The 17,192-nt window shown below is 45.6% G+C and overlaps 2 protein-coding genes across 2 annotated transcripts; one reads left to right on the forward strand and one right to left on the reverse strand.

Annotated features, from left to right (window-relative positions):
* Window positions 1-3,151: 3,151 nt before the first annotated feature.
* DNAJC8 (DnaJ heat shock protein family (Hsp40) member C8) lies at window positions 3,152-14,602 on the reverse strand. The gene is made up of 9 exons (XM_069035864.1): window positions 14,495-14,602; window positions 13,429-13,530; window positions 11,593-11,649; window positions 9,924-9,990; window positions 9,210-9,304; window positions 8,306-8,377; window positions 7,083-7,174; window positions 6,044-6,119; window positions 3,152-3,932 (listed from the first exon to the last, which is right to left on the reverse strand). Exons 1-9 carry the CDS (start codon window positions 14,558-14,560, stop codon window positions 3,810-3,812), a joined length of 750 nt encoding a protein of 249 aa, XP_068891965.1. The 5' UTR covers window positions 14,561-14,602; the 3' UTR covers window positions 3,152-3,809.
* A 152-nt stretch (window positions 14,603-14,754) lies between these two features.
* Window positions 14,755-15,633, forward strand: ATP5IF1 (ATP synthase inhibitory factor subunit 1). The gene is made up of 3 exons (XM_069035865.1): window positions 14,755-14,915; window positions 15,117-15,229; window positions 15,355-15,633. The coding sequence occupies exons 1-3, from the start codon at window positions 14,820-14,822 to the stop codon at window positions 15,488-15,490; spliced, it is 345 nt and encodes a 114-aa protein (XP_068891966.1). The 5' UTR covers window positions 14,755-14,819; the 3' UTR covers window positions 15,491-15,633.
* The last annotated feature ends 1,559 nt before the right edge of the window (window positions 15,634-17,192 follow it).

Consider the following 17,192-nt stretch of genomic DNA (forward strand, 5'->3'; position numbering starts at 1 on the left):
ATCTCTCCCACCTGCATCCCTTCACCCAGCACATCACTGGCTGCAGCTAATCCCGAGAACTAGTTACACCCTGAAATACAAATAGCATACAGTGAAAGAGCTGTTCCTGTGAAGGGAGAAGGGGTTGATAGTGAACTCAGAGCACATCACTGTGTTTGCCAAACTAAGATAAATGTTAAGTAGCACACTGATTTATGCCTTATCAAGAATAGATTTTATCTCTGGCAGATCCCACAGGTGATAACTTGGTCTAGCCTTTACTGAATAGCTTTGCTACCAGGTGAAATCTAGATCTCAGCTTGTCTACACACTTGGAGGATCCTCCATTCTCATTCCTAAACTGTACAGTAGCACCAGACAGGAAGGTTCTGCCCCATTCCCTTTATCTATACATGAGTTGTTTCTATTGCAGTTGACCTTTTCTATTCTCAGACACAAGAAACCAAGTACCTTGCAAAGGTCCTTCCCCATCTCACAAGTGCTGAACAGCAGATACACCCTTGCCGAGTGTGTAGGGAGGGGAAGGCAAGCTCCCTGCCTCAGACTGGAACAAGGAGCTTCAGATGTGGCCTCTGGATGCCCAGAAAACAAAGCCAAACTTTAGCTGACTCCCCCAGACATTCTGTGGGAACTGGACACAGAGAAGTTATTTCCACAGGAAACCAAAGCCAAGACCCTACTAAAAGGCACTGCTGCAAGTCCCTGGTACTACTTCTCCTGAAAGAAAACAAAATAACTCCTCGTTCCCAGCAATGCATTTTCTTGTCCTGTACATCAAGGACGAATAGTTGAGTTTACTGACCCCAAAAGAGCTTCAGTAAGTTAAGAGGCCTAGAGATCCCTCTCTCTACACATCTCTACCTCTTGAAATTAAACATTCCATTCAATCCACCCTACTGCCGTGACGTGTGGCAGGGGCCAGGCAATGGCCCAGCCCGTGTCCACATTGTGCACTCACTTACTTCCACCAAGGCAATTCAAACCAGTTTGCTTCTACATAGGATACAAAGATCAGAATTAACCTCCCATGTTCCCTCCAGTGGAGCAGAGAAATATCCAGGAAAGGCTCAGGTTCTTCAGTACTGCCCAAGCCCCCCTGGCAGATGGGAAGCTTCTCAGAACTTGGCTGCATAGATAAGACAGGAAAAACTGCATATTCAGACACAGAAGCATATCACAGGTAGGGCAGGAAGCCAAGGGAAAAGAAATAGCTAAACTGAGCATGAAACAGCACTGTTGCAAGCTGCACATTTCACTGTCCCAACCCAGTCAGATCCAGTTGAAAACAGTGACTCACAGCAGAAGTGCATGGACCTGGGCCCTTGGCTCCAGCTGTACCCCTTGAGAGCCAGTGGTGAGCCACTGCCCTAGGCACGTTCTTGTCAACATACACAGCTCTGAGCAGCAGAATCAGAGCATAACTGGGTCCTACAAATTTTTCAAGTTCTCACAGGACCCATCCTGAGCTACCTGAAAAAAATGTAAAGAAAACACCTTAAAGAACATTAAAGACATTATACCATTGGCAAGGAAATGCTGCTAGAGACCAGTGTTTCAGTATCAAAGGGAAGGACCCTGGGACAAGAGTGATGGGGACAGATCTCGTAAGCTAGAAACACTTTCATAGGTGAAGAAGAGGCCGGCAGGTTGGAGGGGCAGCATGTCCTCTGGGCACTGAGAAACTGCAGTTGGAAACACTGATGATGTGAGCTGCTACCCAGAGCTGCTTGAGTCTTCCAGCCAGGGAGAGAGACAACAGCATAAGTCAGCTGACATTTCTCCCAGAACAAATGCAGCCAATCGCTGCCTTGACAAGGAAGTTATGTCCTACCAACACATTCCCAGTTACTGGAATAGTAGGTTCTGCCAATAAAAAGTAATTTCAGTGCCTGGACAGTTCAGTGTCTCTCAGACCTGTCAGCCCATCTTACTCTGCAGCTAGCTAATGTTTGGCTCATGTTCCACCCAGACATCACCAACATGTTACTTTATAAGCAGTGCCTTGCTCCTCCAGGTTCATCTCAAGTGATCTATTTAGCAGATTACACTTCACAGGGCAAATAAGAAACTACATTCCCGTGTTTATGCAGAAAATAGGAACTCGGGTTCTGCTGTGTTAGGAGCTATTTAATGTATAAAGCACCAAAATACCTTCATTTTGTAAGGGAAGGACATTTCATTTTACATCTGGCCATACAGACCAGTGCATGAGGAAAAGAAAAGGTGAGTGGAGAGCACCAGGCTCCCTTCAGCAGGTTCAGCTAAGTCCCAGTCCCATAAGGAAGCACTGCCTTCCCTGGGAGCTGCTCTTCTTGCAGACACATTTGGGTAACACAGTTCAGTCATGTTGCTCCTCCCCAGTAGGCAGGAATAGGAGGCAGTTCATCAAAACTGGAAGAGCTGGGACACAAGTAGCTGGAGGCACCTTTCCCAGAGCAGCAGAACCAACCTTCCCAGAGTGAGCTGTCACCAACACTCAAGACACAAGGAGCAGCACAAAGGATCATGCTCACTTGAAGAGGGCATGTATGAATGCAACATATGAGTGCAAACTCAAGTGAAAGGACCTGGCTAATGGCCATAGGAGGAAGGAAAGCATCATCTTCATGGAAGCAGCTCTCCACAGGACCCAGGTATGGGGATGGCCATGAGAAGAACTTGCAGAAAGGTCCCCAGAGAAACCTGCGTGGCACACATGAGTCTGTGGCACATTCCATTTTCAACACCTTTAAACAGCTAAGAATGTCTTTAAAAACTTACAAAACACAGAAAGGAGGAATTTAAAAATCCAAAAGTCGTAAGTTTGAGCTCACCTCACAGCTCTGAGGAGTCACGCTCCTCACAGGTGCCCAAGTCCTCCCAACCCATCCACCCTCCTCCAAGGCCCAGTCACAAGCTCAGTTCTCAGCACAGATCCTGGCACACTTGCCTCTACCCAGGCAACATCCCAGGAAAAGCCATCTTCTCCCAGCCTCTTGGGTGCCACTCTGAGGATTGTCACTTCAAAACACAAACCAGAGCAGACTTTGGGATGGCAGCAGACCCTTACTAGGGAAAACATTCATGCTGAAGAGCAGCAGCATCTCAGTGACAGCACTCCATTCACACTCTTGCTATTGCATTTTTTAATAATTCCAAGAAAAAAACCCAGTAATTTGGGTAAAAATTTATTTTACATACAGACCATTGCAGCTTAACTAATAATCAAGAGAAGTTATTTTCCTTTACAGGAAGTGACCAGCTGGTCTGAGATTAACAGAAGTCTAAGCCTGAGAGCTGGGATTTTAGTTTGGAAATCAGATCTTGGGGGCAGGTTCCTTCCAAGCACCATTCAATACAGTGAGGAGCTACAGGATTTAACTGCAGGTCAGCTGCACTGCACAGTGCTGGAAGCATATTCCCAGAGTCAATCCAGATCTTTCCCAAGCTGAACTTGCTGAGAAAGATGGTGCCTGGTAGAGTTTGGATGCATTTCCAATATTTTGTTCAGCTCTCAAACTAGAAACAGAAGTGGTGAAACAGCACAGTCTCTGTGAAGTACAAAACACCAAGTTACAGGGCAGGAGACACATGGGACAGCAGGAATGGCGGGGACTCTCCTAAGCCAAGTGTTCTACGTGTAGCGGGGGCCCTGGCTGGGGTCATTCTCTGGCCCTATTTCAAACAGAGTACAAAAAAATACTTTGACTGGTAATTAATTGTACTGGAAACAAGCAGTCTACTGAAAAGCAAATCTTACTCTAGGTGCCAATGAGTCCTTAAAAGCAGAGAAGGGACTGAGGAGCTGCACTTGGGCAGTGCTTCCAGGATCATTCACGCTGCTCCATTTTTACTTTGGGAGGTCTCAGGAAGGTCCTGTTTTTCTTTTCTTTCTTCCCCTTTGTATTTGCCTGAAAATTTCTCCAGCTGTCTACACGACCATCCCGACTTTCCTGGGAACAACAGGGAAGAATTGGAGAGTTAACAAATGCAAGAGCCAGAGCACAGGTAGTATATACCAGTTTCAGATCAGTAGCAATTTCCTCTTATCCAGCATGCAGCCCCTGACAGCCAGGACACAAAGACACTGGGAAGAGCCAGAGTAATACAGTGCATTAGAACTATAAGTGAGCTTACACACACCAGTATAAGCACTCTGCTGGATTCTTGTTTCAGAAACCAGCAGACTGGGTTGGGCAGTCCTTACGCTGTACTGAATCCTCAAAGGAAACAAGAAACCTCTCAAATGGCTGTTCCTAATCCGTCAGCCCAGAATGTGCCATCTCCTTTCTCTGTCTCACCTCCTCACTCTCCTGGTGCTGCAGCTTGGAAGCAAGGAGAACAGAGAAGGAAAATGTACTGCTGCCTTCTCTCATGCTTCTTGCTCAAAGTCTCATCACATTGACACAATGAGAAAAAAGGCCTCTGGTGCACTTCTCTCCCTGTCCTACCTGCTGAGCAGCAGAAGCCTTTCCTGAGGAGAACAAAAAACCAAAACAGAAACCAAACAAAACCAAACAAAACCCACAAAAAACCCCCCTAAATCTCCCCACAAAGCCAACCCATGATCCCTACAGGCTGAATGTTTCACAGCAGGACAGAGTAAGTCCAGGGATGATCCATTTCACAGCGTGGGATCCATCCGCTCCAGGCCCATCTCAGCAATACCGGTGCTGCAGATGGGCTCTGGCTGCAACAGCTGTCTGCTTCCCTTCCCCCTTTCCCATGGCAGGATGGGACAGGGCCCAGCACTAGCAGGGATCTGGATGCTGGGGCACAGTGCAACCCCAACACCTACACTGGTCTTCTCCAACTTTGCTGGTGACCATTTCATCTATGTGAAAAGATGGTGTCAAAACTGGGTGTCAATGTCCAAAATGAATCCTTGGCATGCACAAGACTGAGAGGCTTATTTCTGCTATGCAGAGATTCAGCTGTCTAGCAGTGGCTGAGGACACGCAGGTGTTCAGAGCTACAGTATCAATAGTTCTGCAGTTCCTGTTTGCTCAATCCATATTTGGTTGTGTCACTTGCTCCCATGTCCCCAACTGCTGTGCTGCACTGCACCCCTACAGCAGTGACACCCACCTTCTATGGCCATCCTGGTGTGAGAACACAGAACCTCTGTCAGCAGCAAGGCCAGTGACACACTCAACTTACTTCTCTGGCATTAAATAACAAAACCCACAGCACACTCAATATAGCAACATTAAACAAGTTTTCTAGAATACCCAGCTCTTCTATACTTGTTATATGGCACACAACCACAGACTCTTCCAAGCCGAGTCTCCAGACACATCCTAGTTGTCCGCTTTCCACAGGATGCCAGTCCAGCTCATACACTTCTCTCCCAGATATCCCTTTTTTAACGTTCTCTTAAGCATAGACTGGGCTCTGACTTTGGATTAAATGAACACACTAATTCATCCTTTCATGACATCCTGCACATCCTTACTGACATCTTTCCTGCCCACCACTCCCTGCATGCCTCAAGTCTTCAATTCTGGTGTGTAATGAGTGAAGAGTTATAGGCTAGATCAATTATTTTGGTGGGCTGTAGGTTGGATCCCTAAAATAGCAGCACAACCACCACGAACTACTTCAGATATGCCTAAACCCTGGCTGCAGGGTGGCAGGGTCACAGAGAAGTGACTGTCCATCGTGTCCTTGATATTCAGAGGAGACACACATTCCATAAGTGTTAGGAACCAGACTGGAAATACCACCAACAGTCCACACAAACACTTTCCAGATTAAGGTTTAGTGGTCACCAGTGACCTGGGCTAAGCAGCAATTCAATTTTACAACTAAAGACAAGAATGAACTGCTGACAGAGATGAAAAATAGCATACCTTAATTTACCAGACCTGTTTCTGCACAGGTGATACCAAAGCCATATTGATGGGCTCTACTTCACCCACATGAACAAAAGCCAGGCTGGTGCAGATCTATTAAATTATCTTACAGACTTGCATACAAAAGGTCTCTCATCTCTCTAGGGGCATTCCCTGCAACATGGACAAGAACTGCTGAGGCCCATTCTGTAAGTCAAACTGCTGAATACCTCAAAGTTCTTCTGCCATTCTCGTTCTCGTTTGGCTTTCTCTTGCGCTTCAATTTCCTCTTCCCTCTGCCGCTTCCTGGAAGGGAAGCCACAAAGAAGTTATGAACCCACAAGCATCTACTTTAAAAAGCAAGGCAATACTTTCAAAACATCTTGGAAAGCTCTTCTAATTTTTTGGCAGATTACAGAATAAGTAAATACGCACACCTAAGATAACACAGCAAACAGAATTTTGTTTCAAATTTGGAAGAGCAGCAAGCAAAGAAGATGGTTTGGCCCCACTGACAGCAAGCACATAATTAGTGGGTCGGCTTCTCTTGCTCAGCAAAACAAGCTGGACTTCTTCATCCAAGAAGCTGGATATCACTCTAGTGGTAAGTCTCAAACTCTTGAGGATACACATTCTGAGAAGTTAATAACCACTTCAGCATGCAAAGCAAAAATTAAATTTTTAACCTCCTACTTTTCACCTGTAATCAAAAGCAATGTCCTATAGCCACTTCCCACCTCACTGACCATCACAGAACCCTCTGGCAGGAAGTGTATCTGCAGTGAGCACTCAAGCAGCATGTGATCAAAACACCTAAAATAGTTCAGGATCACACATGCCACAGGGTATTTCTGTCACTTAAATAAAATTAAAAATCAATCCTTTGCACACTAATAGCATGCAGAATTGTGTCACCATTTCACTGTTGTGGCTGGCCTCTGTGTGTACACATAAGAGAATACAAGTGCATCAAATATACTGATGTCTTCAACACAGGAGTGCAAATTTCCTGTGTGCTTTTCTCAAGCATAGGGTTTTACAGCACATGGGCTACCCAGAGAAGTAGCGTAATCCACATTATTGGAAATCAGCATGACAAGACCCTTGTTACTCTAATCCAAGGCTCTGCTTTCAGCAGAAGGTCAGACCAGATGATCTCCAGAGGTTCATTTCAATTTAGACTGTTCTAAGACTCTCTGATCCTTTATCTTCTCTGAGGAAGCATGAGGGGGAAGAGCCTGAACTGCACAAGAAGAACATCACTTATACCTTTCATGCATTTCTTTTGCTTCTCTTTCTTTCCTCTTAATTTCCAGTTCAGCAAAGAGCTTCATTGTCTGTTTGTATACAGCTTGTTTGAACTGTAAAACACAAATCCTGTCTTAAAATAATGCGTATCAACACAGTTAAAGTCTGTTTTACAGACGAATGTAAGAAGAAAAGAAAGCAAACCATAGGTGTGCCCACATAAGCTCTATCTCGACCCGACAACAGCAGCAGAACACAGGAAGGTATAAACCACTGCTGATTAAATTCTGGCCCTGGCACCAGGAAACAACTACATATTAATCTCACATTAGTCTTGTTTTAATTTGTATTCATGAAGCTGTGCCTAAACAGAACTGTTCACTTCAAACCCTCTTGGGTTAAGTCTTGCATTGTTACATGTGACAAAAAAAGGCAAAATGGTCACTGTTTTAGAGAGTAACTTTACAGAAGATCATCTTGATGTGTTGTAAAAACCTAGCATTGGCTTCCCAGTAGGAAATCAGTATGCTTAAACCAATCTTCATTACTAAAGAACAGCAAGAATAGGATGGTTATGGGGTTACTGTGGTGATATTGACAGATAAAAATCACTTTCCATGAAAAAAAAGGGTGATGAGACTAATGGAGTCAATGTTTGGCAATCACCTATCATTGTTACAGCTTTTCATATCGCTGGACTTCTCCAGACTAGAACCCAGGTAAGAAGAACTGAGTTATGCCATGCCCTTTCTAATACAAGTGGTTTGTTGCAGAACAGCACATCTGTCCTTCAGTGCTATATGAAAGAAACAGACAAAACAGCTCTCACTAAAACACATCACAAGCTCATTTTAGCCGTGCTGCAGTGAGCGCTACACGTGCCTCCGCCGGTAGCAGGAATGCCATGGTTCCAGCAGTCAGAAGACAACAAGAAATTAAATTCAAAAAAGAGTGCATGATGCACAAGCAATGAAGACTTGCTTTGAGAAAAGAACAGGGTATTTTGATCTATATAATCTCACAATATATTTACTCTTTACACTACGGTGAAACTATTTTCCAAAGTACACAGGTATCACCTGACACATGATACTGTACAGTGGCTAAGCAGAATTTGTTCTTCTGTAAATGTAAGGGTTTACAACATTAACAAGTCTAATAAATACTTCTGCATTGGCTTTGAATCTTAATTCCTCAAAACACATTTTGTACTCCCCAGTTTCTCTGAATATAGTATGACTTACAACTTCAGGATCATCCTCCTCTACAGTGGGAGGTTTTCCATCCTTCTTCAGCTGCTTCTTTTTTTCTTTCACCTAAAGATTAAGAACAAAAATAAGAGCCTTAAAAATTTTATAGGGCTTACATAATTGTATCCAAGTAGTTCTGCATTCCTATTCCAATGTGTAGAAAGAACTCTGCCCTTGACTGGATCAATGTTTTATTTTACACCAAACCCTCCTAGGCCCAGATAAATACATACAAGATTACTATCATGTGAACTGTAATAATTAAAAATACTGTGATGGATTCTATTCCTTCAACATAATCCCTTTTGGTTTTTTGAAGGATATATTCTTATTCAATATACACCATCCAAACCAGCAGGAAGTTTACTTTGCTTCTTGATATTCAAGTGACTAACAACAAACAGAACATCAAGCGTTGTGTTAAGAGTATCTGAGTTCTCCCATATCATCTGCTTCCTCAAGCTTTCTGTGTTTTAATCCACCCATATTACTCTAACTTCTTGGCCAATGCAATCCAAGGTCCTTTTCTTATCTTACAGGTCAATATCCCCCAAACTTCCCAGTCTCCTGCTGTCACCACCTATTCTCTTCCACCTACACATATCTGAACTGCATCATTCATTCACAGACTTGGAAAAAAATACTTAGGTCAGATCATGTAGTCTGACCTGATTATTTCAAGTACTGAATTTCACTGAATTATCTTGCACTGAGCTCAACAGCAGTCCTGGACACACCAGGCTTGTTTCTGCTGTGAAGAGCTTGGTGCCCACCTGCACAGTACCATTATGGGGTTTGCTCAGTTTAGTGACATAAACATGAGGCAAGCGTACCAAAAAGCAAAATATGAATGATTACCACTCACCCCCAACTCTGGACGTTCCCATAGAATACTTACAGTGTGTTCCACATATTCTTTTCCTGCCTGTATCACATCCAAGGCTCTCTTCTTTTGCTCCTGATCTAGCAGCAGCTTGTAAGCTTTATCTACAGCTAACAAAAAGCATCAATATTAATAGCACCAGTAGTCATGTTCACAAGGCATCACAAGACTGCTACTTGGCAGCATTACTAATTTGTCTTCTAGAATTTGTAGAGGTCATTTGTTCGGCAGTGGTTTTTGTTTGGTTTTTTTTTATTAAATACTTCTAGGAAAGTGGTAACATGCATAGTTAAATAAGTTTTGGGGTACAGTAATGGCAGGAACTGTATGATACCTTCTGGAGGGAGCAGGTCGAAAGCATCAGTCCTACTGGGCATGAGATGAGTTTAAGGTGCAGAACACCTTACTGTGATGCAAAACACACACCTAAAACCATCACTCTACTTCTGTCCTATAGTCTTTGACTAAAATTTAATGCACAGATTAAAGAGTTTTTCTTGAACAATCCCAAAACCCCATGAAGATGTCTGTCCCTGTTGTGACATGGTAATGCCATTGTTGCCACCTAGTGCCACCTGCTGAAATGCCACTGCCTCACACAGCTGCTGCTACCACAGCTAAAGCACCTCTGCAGCAACCCTTCTGTCCCCTCCACCCTAACGAACATTTAAACCAGCACCAGAAAAGCCGCAACTACTAACCCAAAGCAGCCCAGAGAAAGAGCATTACCTTCAAATGCTTTCTGGGCTCTATCTGCATCATCTTGGTTTTTGTCTGGGTGCACCAATATTGACAGCTGCAAGAGAAAGGATCTTTCTATCAAGATCATGGTGAAAGATGAAGAGTATTTCAGAGATTTTTGAGAGAAGGGAAATAGCGTCAGACAGAAAGACTCCAAAGAGATCACATTCCTTTGTATGTGAAAAAACCAGCTGACAACATGCAGAAGTATGTGCCAGTACAAGTCGATAGAACAAACAATCCCTGTAACAAACAGTCTGTCCAAGAAAAGCTGCAGCTTGTGATGTGTGGAACAATTTAAACACCCCTCAGCTGCAGTGCCTGGGCTGATATGAACATCTTGGTCATTGAAGACTTGTATCCTTGGTCTTGACAAGAAACAGACATTAAAAAATCATCCTCAACCAAAGACTCTCAAGAAGTTCTCCAGCATTCCCAAGGCTGTCCAAATACCAAACTATTTAAGAGTCGTCATTTTTCCTCAGGCTACTTTTCTGAAAGTTAAGAAAACTCCTGCTTGTACTCTACCTGGCAGAGACAGGACACGGATCACTACCATCCTGAGGGGAACTTTAATTGGGCTGGAAACCACATGTCCCCCACATTCCTCTTTCAGAAAGTTATGTCAAACTTTCCCCATACGGCTTCTTTTTTATTTTTTTTCCAGACCTCTTATTTTTGCCATTGCTGTACGGAGCAGCAACTGAAACCACACAGTGCTGAAATCTACAAAATAACTACTTTTGGAACTCTACAGCTGCCAGTCTGTAGCTCCCAAGAAAAGGTTTGCCTTCAGTCCTGAACAGATTTACTTCAGCCAGTGTCTTTTTTTCCCTTTGTTGGCTATTCCACATTCTGCACTTAAGTGTTTGATTTCTTCAATGCAAAATTCCATGCACATTTTTCATTTCATTACCTTGAATTCAAATCATCTCCCCATAGCATTTTACCAGCCCAAAGCAGATAACATCCCACTTTACTGTCTTGCAGAACTGAGAAGTCAGCAATAGACCAAGAAGTTATCCTCCCACTTCCCACATACAGGAGTAGCCCATATCCTGCTCCTCTGCCACCCAGCATCTTCCTGTCTAAAGACACCCATGCTATTAATTCAGATGGAGGCTGCAGCCCCCCAAATACTGTTTCTTTGCTGTGCACTGATTAAACTCAAAATTTTTCCTGCAGGTCTGTCAGCAGATGGAGGCTGGGGTAATGCTTCCTGTGTTGCAGACCTGCCAGTAAGCAGGGCTGCTACTTTTCCAGGTAACCAAGCCACTAAAAGTGACCACAGAAATTCTTAAAGAAACCTCAGAGAAAATATACTTTTGGATCCAAGTCCATATATTTGATAAAAATAGTTTTTGATCTTCTTTTTGAACTCAAGCTCAAGAGGCTGATTATACATGGCTATATCAGTTTGCAATAGCCCCATCACACACGGCACAGGCAAAGCAGCCTATCATGCATGGACTGGGGACACTGCTGCAGCTCTCCTCTTGTTGATACAAGCACCGTTCTATGAATTTCTGCCAAAAATAGACACCCCTCTACCCAGACACAGCTTTACTACCATTTGTCTTGTGCCCACACCCAGCGCACAATCTCTACAGCACTTGTAGTTCCCTTCCCATGGACTTTGAGTGCAAAAGCTGAATACCTGTCGGAATCTTTTCTTTATCTCTTCATCTGTGGCTTCAGGATCCATCTGCAGCACCTAAAGGAGACCATGAAAGCACAGCACATTTGATGCTATTCTCCACGTTTCAGGTTCCTGTCAGCAAGCTCTAACACTCTCATGAGGACTGGCTGAAGTTACTGGGTTTGTTCAGACTGAAAAAGAGGAGGCTGAGCAGAGAAGTCATTACACTCTTACACATCCTTCCAAGGGGCAGCTCAAGGGCAGGTCTCAGTCTCTTCACTCTCATGACATGAGAAAACTGCATGAAACTGAGTCAGGGGAGGTTTAGGTTGGAGAGCGGGAAAAGGTTCTTCCCCGAGAGCGTGTTGTGGCACTGACCAGGCTCTCCAGGGAATGGTCACAGCCCCAATGCTGCCAGAGCTCCAGGAGCATTTGGACAACGCTCCCAGGGATGCACAGGGTGGGATTGTTGGGTGTTTGTGCAGGGCCTGGATTTGGACTGGATGATCCTGATGGGTGCCTTTCAACTCAGCATATTCTATGATTCTGTAACACTGGCACACACCAGAAAGCTTGCCCCACAATGACATGAATTTTCACCCAGTAAAACAGAAACATTTCACACGTTTGTGACACTACTTTTAGCAATGCTAGATTCCTCTGGCTATGCCAGTGTCCTTTCTACGTTCAAGTCTTGTATAAACAGCTATAATCCATAAACTGGTCTGAACTTTTGACCCATCCCGTAGCAATGCTCAGTCTGACAGAAACAAAAGCATATGGTGGTTTGGGGACAATGTCAGATCATTCATAACTTAGAACTTTGGGCAGGAAATATACTACTTTATACGAATTTATTCACTTTATCATTTTGAAAGAAGACAGTAGAGTTTTACTGTTTGGTTTCCATGAGTGACATCACTTGTTTACTGATCTTTACAGATGCGGCGGAGTTTAGGAACTCTTTTGTGAATTAATTTACTGAACAGAAGATTTAAGCAACAAGTGAGCAGATGCATGCGGTCTGACTCTAAGAATCTGTAAATAAAAAACACTCTCCCACAGAAAAGCTACAGTCTACTCTGAAATGGCTTTCTTAATTTACACTTCAAGTCAAGTACTAAGACCTATACAAAACTGAATGCTGTCAAAGTGAATCTGCTGACTCACCTGGCTGACCAGCCCTGAATTGGGACTACAAAAAGCACCTGAGGCTTGAAAAAGGCAGAGAAGATGACATCAGGAAGGAATACGCTGAGGGAAAGCCAACTCCAGATGAACACCAGATTGCTTATTTACTGTCTTCCTCAGCCTTTCCTACCCATTAAGACTTTATAACTGACTGCAACTTGCAGTCACTTATAACTGGAATCAAACACTGTAAAGTGCAAGGGGATTATCCACTACCCAATGGCTCCTCAGAGACTACTCACTGGTGTGACCACTGAGAGACCGTTTCTTACTCTATGCAGTATACAAGTTCAGTGGGATGAACATCCAAAATAAAACACACAACTAGAAATGCTGAATTAAGAGAGCTATGACCAGAACCAGAACCTGCCAAGCTGCCACCTCCAGCTACTACCTTCCCATTCAGAAAGTACTCAGCCAAATCTTCCAGTGCTGTTGTATGAGGGAAATATGACAATAAATAGTTTGTGCTGCCATCAAACAGTGAGAAAGATACTGAACACATATGCGTCATCCTGCTATCTTCTGCAAACCTTCTGCACAGTAATCTGTACATGAAGAATTCCTTTCTTTCCTTGTCTTGTCTTTTACTGGAATAAATACTCAGGAAATCAGGGAGTTCATACACCAATTTAGAAAGGAGGATAGAATGTTCAAACGAACCTCAAAAGGATTCAAGTTGAAATACGAGGAGCCAGGTCGGGTCAGCCGGTCAATTTGGTTTTTTGATGTTAAAACAGAGTCTCGTTTTTCAATTTGCTTTACCTGAAGAACAAGAGAGACCTGTATTAAGTGACCATCACAACACTCTTACCTGTTTTATCCCTGTTGTCAGTATACCAGTCATCCTTGTCCTGGACTACAATTCATAATACCTCTTGCTTACCCCAAGCCTGTAGTTACTTTACTCAGGCACTAGAAGGCCATATTTTTTAGCCTGTCCTACAGCACAACAGTATTTTTAACATCACGTTTTAACTATAAAAAACACTGTAGAGCAGTTCTGTCTGTTTCTTCTACGGCCTGCTTTACAGTTTTGTGCCTTCCCCCTTCCCCATGCACCTCCAGCAGTACCGTCACTGGGGTTCCTTGGAAACCACGGCGTTATTACTTTTAACCCATTGTTAGCAGTGCAGCCCTTTAAACACGTTAAGTGATACTGATACAAATATACGAGTCCACTTTACTCTGACCACAGGTTATTTAGTTCAGTTCAGTTTAGTTTTTACCCTTCACAGTACTATACCGAACCAAACCATGTATTTCTATTTAACGTTCATCTTTATTTAAAGAAACATGCATCCACCGAACTGGCACGGCGCTTGGGCGGGCAGCTCAGGAAACACGTTCAGACCGCCCAAAATAACGGAACCCGGCATACAGAAAGGGGCCCACGCACCCTCCCAAGTGACAGTTTGCCCACACCAAGGCCGAGCAAGAGCACGGCGGGGGCACGCGCTCAGGGCCCGCGAGCGCACACCTCCCACGTTTAGCTGGACGGAACATGGGCCGAACGCGGGGTCCCGTCCCCAGCCACCACCAGGGCTGTCGGAGGGCAGGACCGAGCACGAACTCACCGGCACCCGTCGCTCGCCCACCCCCTGCCCAGCGCCGACAGAGGCTCCGCCCGTCCCGCCCACCGGCGGCCCCCGACCCTGCCACAGCCCGGCTCCACGCGGCCCGCAGGTCTCGGGGCCGCGGGCGGGCGGGGCCTAGGGGGCGCCGGTACCTCGTTGTAGAAGGTCAAGAACGCGTCCTCGGCCGCGCCCGCGCCGGGCCCCGCCGCCGCCGCCATCGCCACCGACACGTGACCCCGCCGTCACGGCACGTGACCGCGGCGCGAGCCGCAGCAGCAAGCCCCGCCCCCCGGCGCGCGGCATGATTAAGACCGCGTGAGGGACCGGGGCCCCGCCTTGTGACGTCATAGATCCCGCCCCGCCCCCGGCGCCGCTGGGCCCTGGCGGCCGGAGGTAGGCGGGGGACGCGGCTGCGCAGGCGCGGCTGGGCGGGCCCGCCCGGCGGCGGCTCGTCCGGCAGTCCAAGGGCAGGCGGCTATGGCGGCCGTGGTAGCGGTGGCGGCGCGGGGCGGCCTGCGTGGGGCTCTGCTGGCGCAGCAGCAGCGCTGGAGCTCGGGATCGGGCGCTGACCAGGTGGGCGCGAGGGCTGGGGGTGTTCCGAGAGTGTCCCTTCTCCCCTCCGTCTGTCCGTCCCTTTTTCCCTCCTCTCCTTTGCCCGTCCGTCTGTCCCTTTTCTCGTCCGTCCGTCCGTCCGTCAGTCAGTCTGTCTCTTTGTACCGCCGTCCCTCTGCCTGTCCATTTGTCCTTCCGCGCTTACCGCCGTCTCTCCCGCAGCTGGGCGAGCTGGGTAAAGGCGCCGGGAAGGGCGGCGGCGGCGGCGGTTCCATCCGTGAGGCCGGCGGCGCCTTCGGGAAGAAGCAGGCGGCCGAGGAGGAACGGTACTTCAGGTGAGCGGGGCCCGAGGCCTGTAGAGCCACTCCCCACGAGCCCGGGGCAGGGCCCGATCGGTCTCTCCCGTGCCGCTGCCTCCGCTCGGCCGCGGGGCTACACTTCCTGCCGTCCTCTCTTCCAGGGAAAAGGAGCGGGAGCAGCTCTCTGCCTTACGGAAACACCACGAGGAGGAGATCCACCACCACCAGAAAGAGATTGAGCGTCTGCAGAAAGAAATCGAGCGCCATAAGCATAAGATCAAGCAGCTTAAAGACTAAGCTGGTGCTGTTGTTGAATGTGCATGGCCAATACTGATTATGGTGTAAAACAGCATGAAGACTGTATCTTTTGGTCAACATAATCCAAATCCACCCAATTATACTGTGGTCTGCAACAACATCAAATAAACTACTCAGTCTCACTTTCTTGCTCAGTAACTGTTCAGTGAAAACAAAACCAACCAACTTCACTATCTGGTTTTAAACTTAATTTTCTTCCAAAGATGCACTCTTTGAGTAGGCAAGCCTGTATAGAACTGAGCTATTTTCTTTAGATTTATGTGAAAGAAATGACCATTTGTGCCTAGTGGGATAACTTTAAAGTTAAAGCTGTGAGACGAGTTGGGTGACAATGGTACCTGTGTAGCAAGCCATTCACAGAGAAGTAAATTTGTTTCAAGTAAAATGTCTTTGTGGTCTAGGGGGGTGCTATCTCCACTGAACTAGCCGACGACAAAAAAAGTAAGGTTCACTTATTGCAGTTAGTGTTTAGTGCCATAAACGGAGAGAGAAAAGTCGTATTCTAAGTTGTGCCGTTGTCACTCATGGTGGTCCTAGTTCCTGGAGCAAGACAACCAAGATCCTGACTTTCATGTGAATGTTCTTTTCCACAATGCCTTTAAATCCCCAGTAGATTGGGGTTTGTTTTATTGTCTCAACTTCTCTCTTCCTTAGCTAAGCCCCTTTCCAAAGATGGATGGATTAAGATTAATTTTATGCCTTTTCAATCACTTTTGACATTTTAATGTAGGAAATTCATCATAGAATACACAGTAAGTGACCTGAAACAATGTGACCTTACTGCAGTAAGCACTGACAACAAGGTGACTTTATGTAACAGGAAGGTAAAGAAAACAGCCTTTCCTTCTATACCCACACTGTCATGTCTGTAAATCTGCCCAAACAGGGTCACTTTGCAGCACTGGTGAAACCCTGCCTGCATTACAGTCATTGAAGGGTGGCAATGACGTTTAACTGGCTGTGAATGTGCCTGGATCTGCCCTGTCTGAAAGTGCAGGAGGCAAATGATGCCTTCAATGTTTAAAGTGGTTTGACAATGTTGTGACTGGCTGGCTGAAGGTGTCCCAGTTTCTCCTGTGTTCCCTGATACATCCCCAGCCAGCTGCTCCCTTTGGGCTGCCCTCACTTGATGAATATTGCAGGTAGTGGTACATCTTGTCTGCAGAGTAAATGACACCACTGTCACTCTGATGCCCTTAAAAACTGTTCTTCAGTGAAGATGTCACCCATGTGGTCAGCCCTGGAAGAGAAGGTATGGAGTGTCCTTGCCTGATTATGCTCAGTCTGTGAGAAACAGTGGTGAGGTGAGTTCTGCCAAGGCTGTGTACAGAGGTTTGCTGTGGGCTTTGTTCCTTTTAGTCACGGCTAATTAATGAAATACTAGTACCTTCCCCTCCCCACCTCTCTGAACCTGGTGAGACGAACTGCATCATGAAAAGCAATATACTATTGACCTGTTTGGGTTATACCTATTTAAAAATCCATTTTTTTACCTTTTTCAGAATGTTTTTCCTATTGTATCTGTCAGCTGGGGTTGGCTTCCCCAAAAGCTGCAGAGTCACTAGTGAGAAGTTTGGCATAACAGCTTCAGTGGACTATGGAGAGCTGACATAAATATTAGGACAACTCTGTATTCTGAAGGGAACAGATGAGGGTTTAAATTCATGTCTCTTGAGTTTTA

The sequence above is a fragment of the Aphelocoma coerulescens genome, chromosome 23, assembly GCF_041296385.1.
Source record: "Aphelocoma coerulescens isolate FSJ_1873_10779 chromosome 23, UR_Acoe_1.0, whole genome shotgun sequence".
Classification (NCBI taxonomy): Eukaryota; Metazoa; Chordata; class Aves; order Passeriformes; family Corvidae; genus Aphelocoma; species Aphelocoma coerulescens.

Coding starts and splice junctions, on each gene's coding strand:
- DNAJC8 (XM_069035864.1), bottom strand. CDS start 14,560: ATGGCGGCGGCGGCGGGGCCCGGCGCGGGCGCGGCCGAGGACGCGTTC. Junction 11,650..13,428: donor TCAACTTGAATCCTTTTGAG/GTTCGTTTGAAC, acceptor GGTCTCCTTTAG/GTGCTGCAGATGGATCCTGA. Junction 6,120..7,082: donor GCAAAAGAAATGCATGAAAG/GTATAAGTGATG, acceptor CTTCCCTTCCAG/GAAGCGGCAGAGGGAAGAGG.
- ATP5IF1 (XM_069035865.1), top strand. CDS start 14,820: ATGGCGGCCGTGGTAGCGGTGGCGGCGCGGGGCGGCCTGCGTGGGGCT. Junction 14,916..15,116: donor CGGGATCGGGCGCTGACCAG/GTGGGCGCGAGG, acceptor TCTCTCCCGCAG/CTGGGCGAGCTGGGTAAAGG. Junction 15,230..15,354: donor GAGGAGGAACGGTACTTCAG/GTGAGCGGGGCC, acceptor CCTCTCTTCCAG/GGAAAAGGAGCGGGAGCAGC.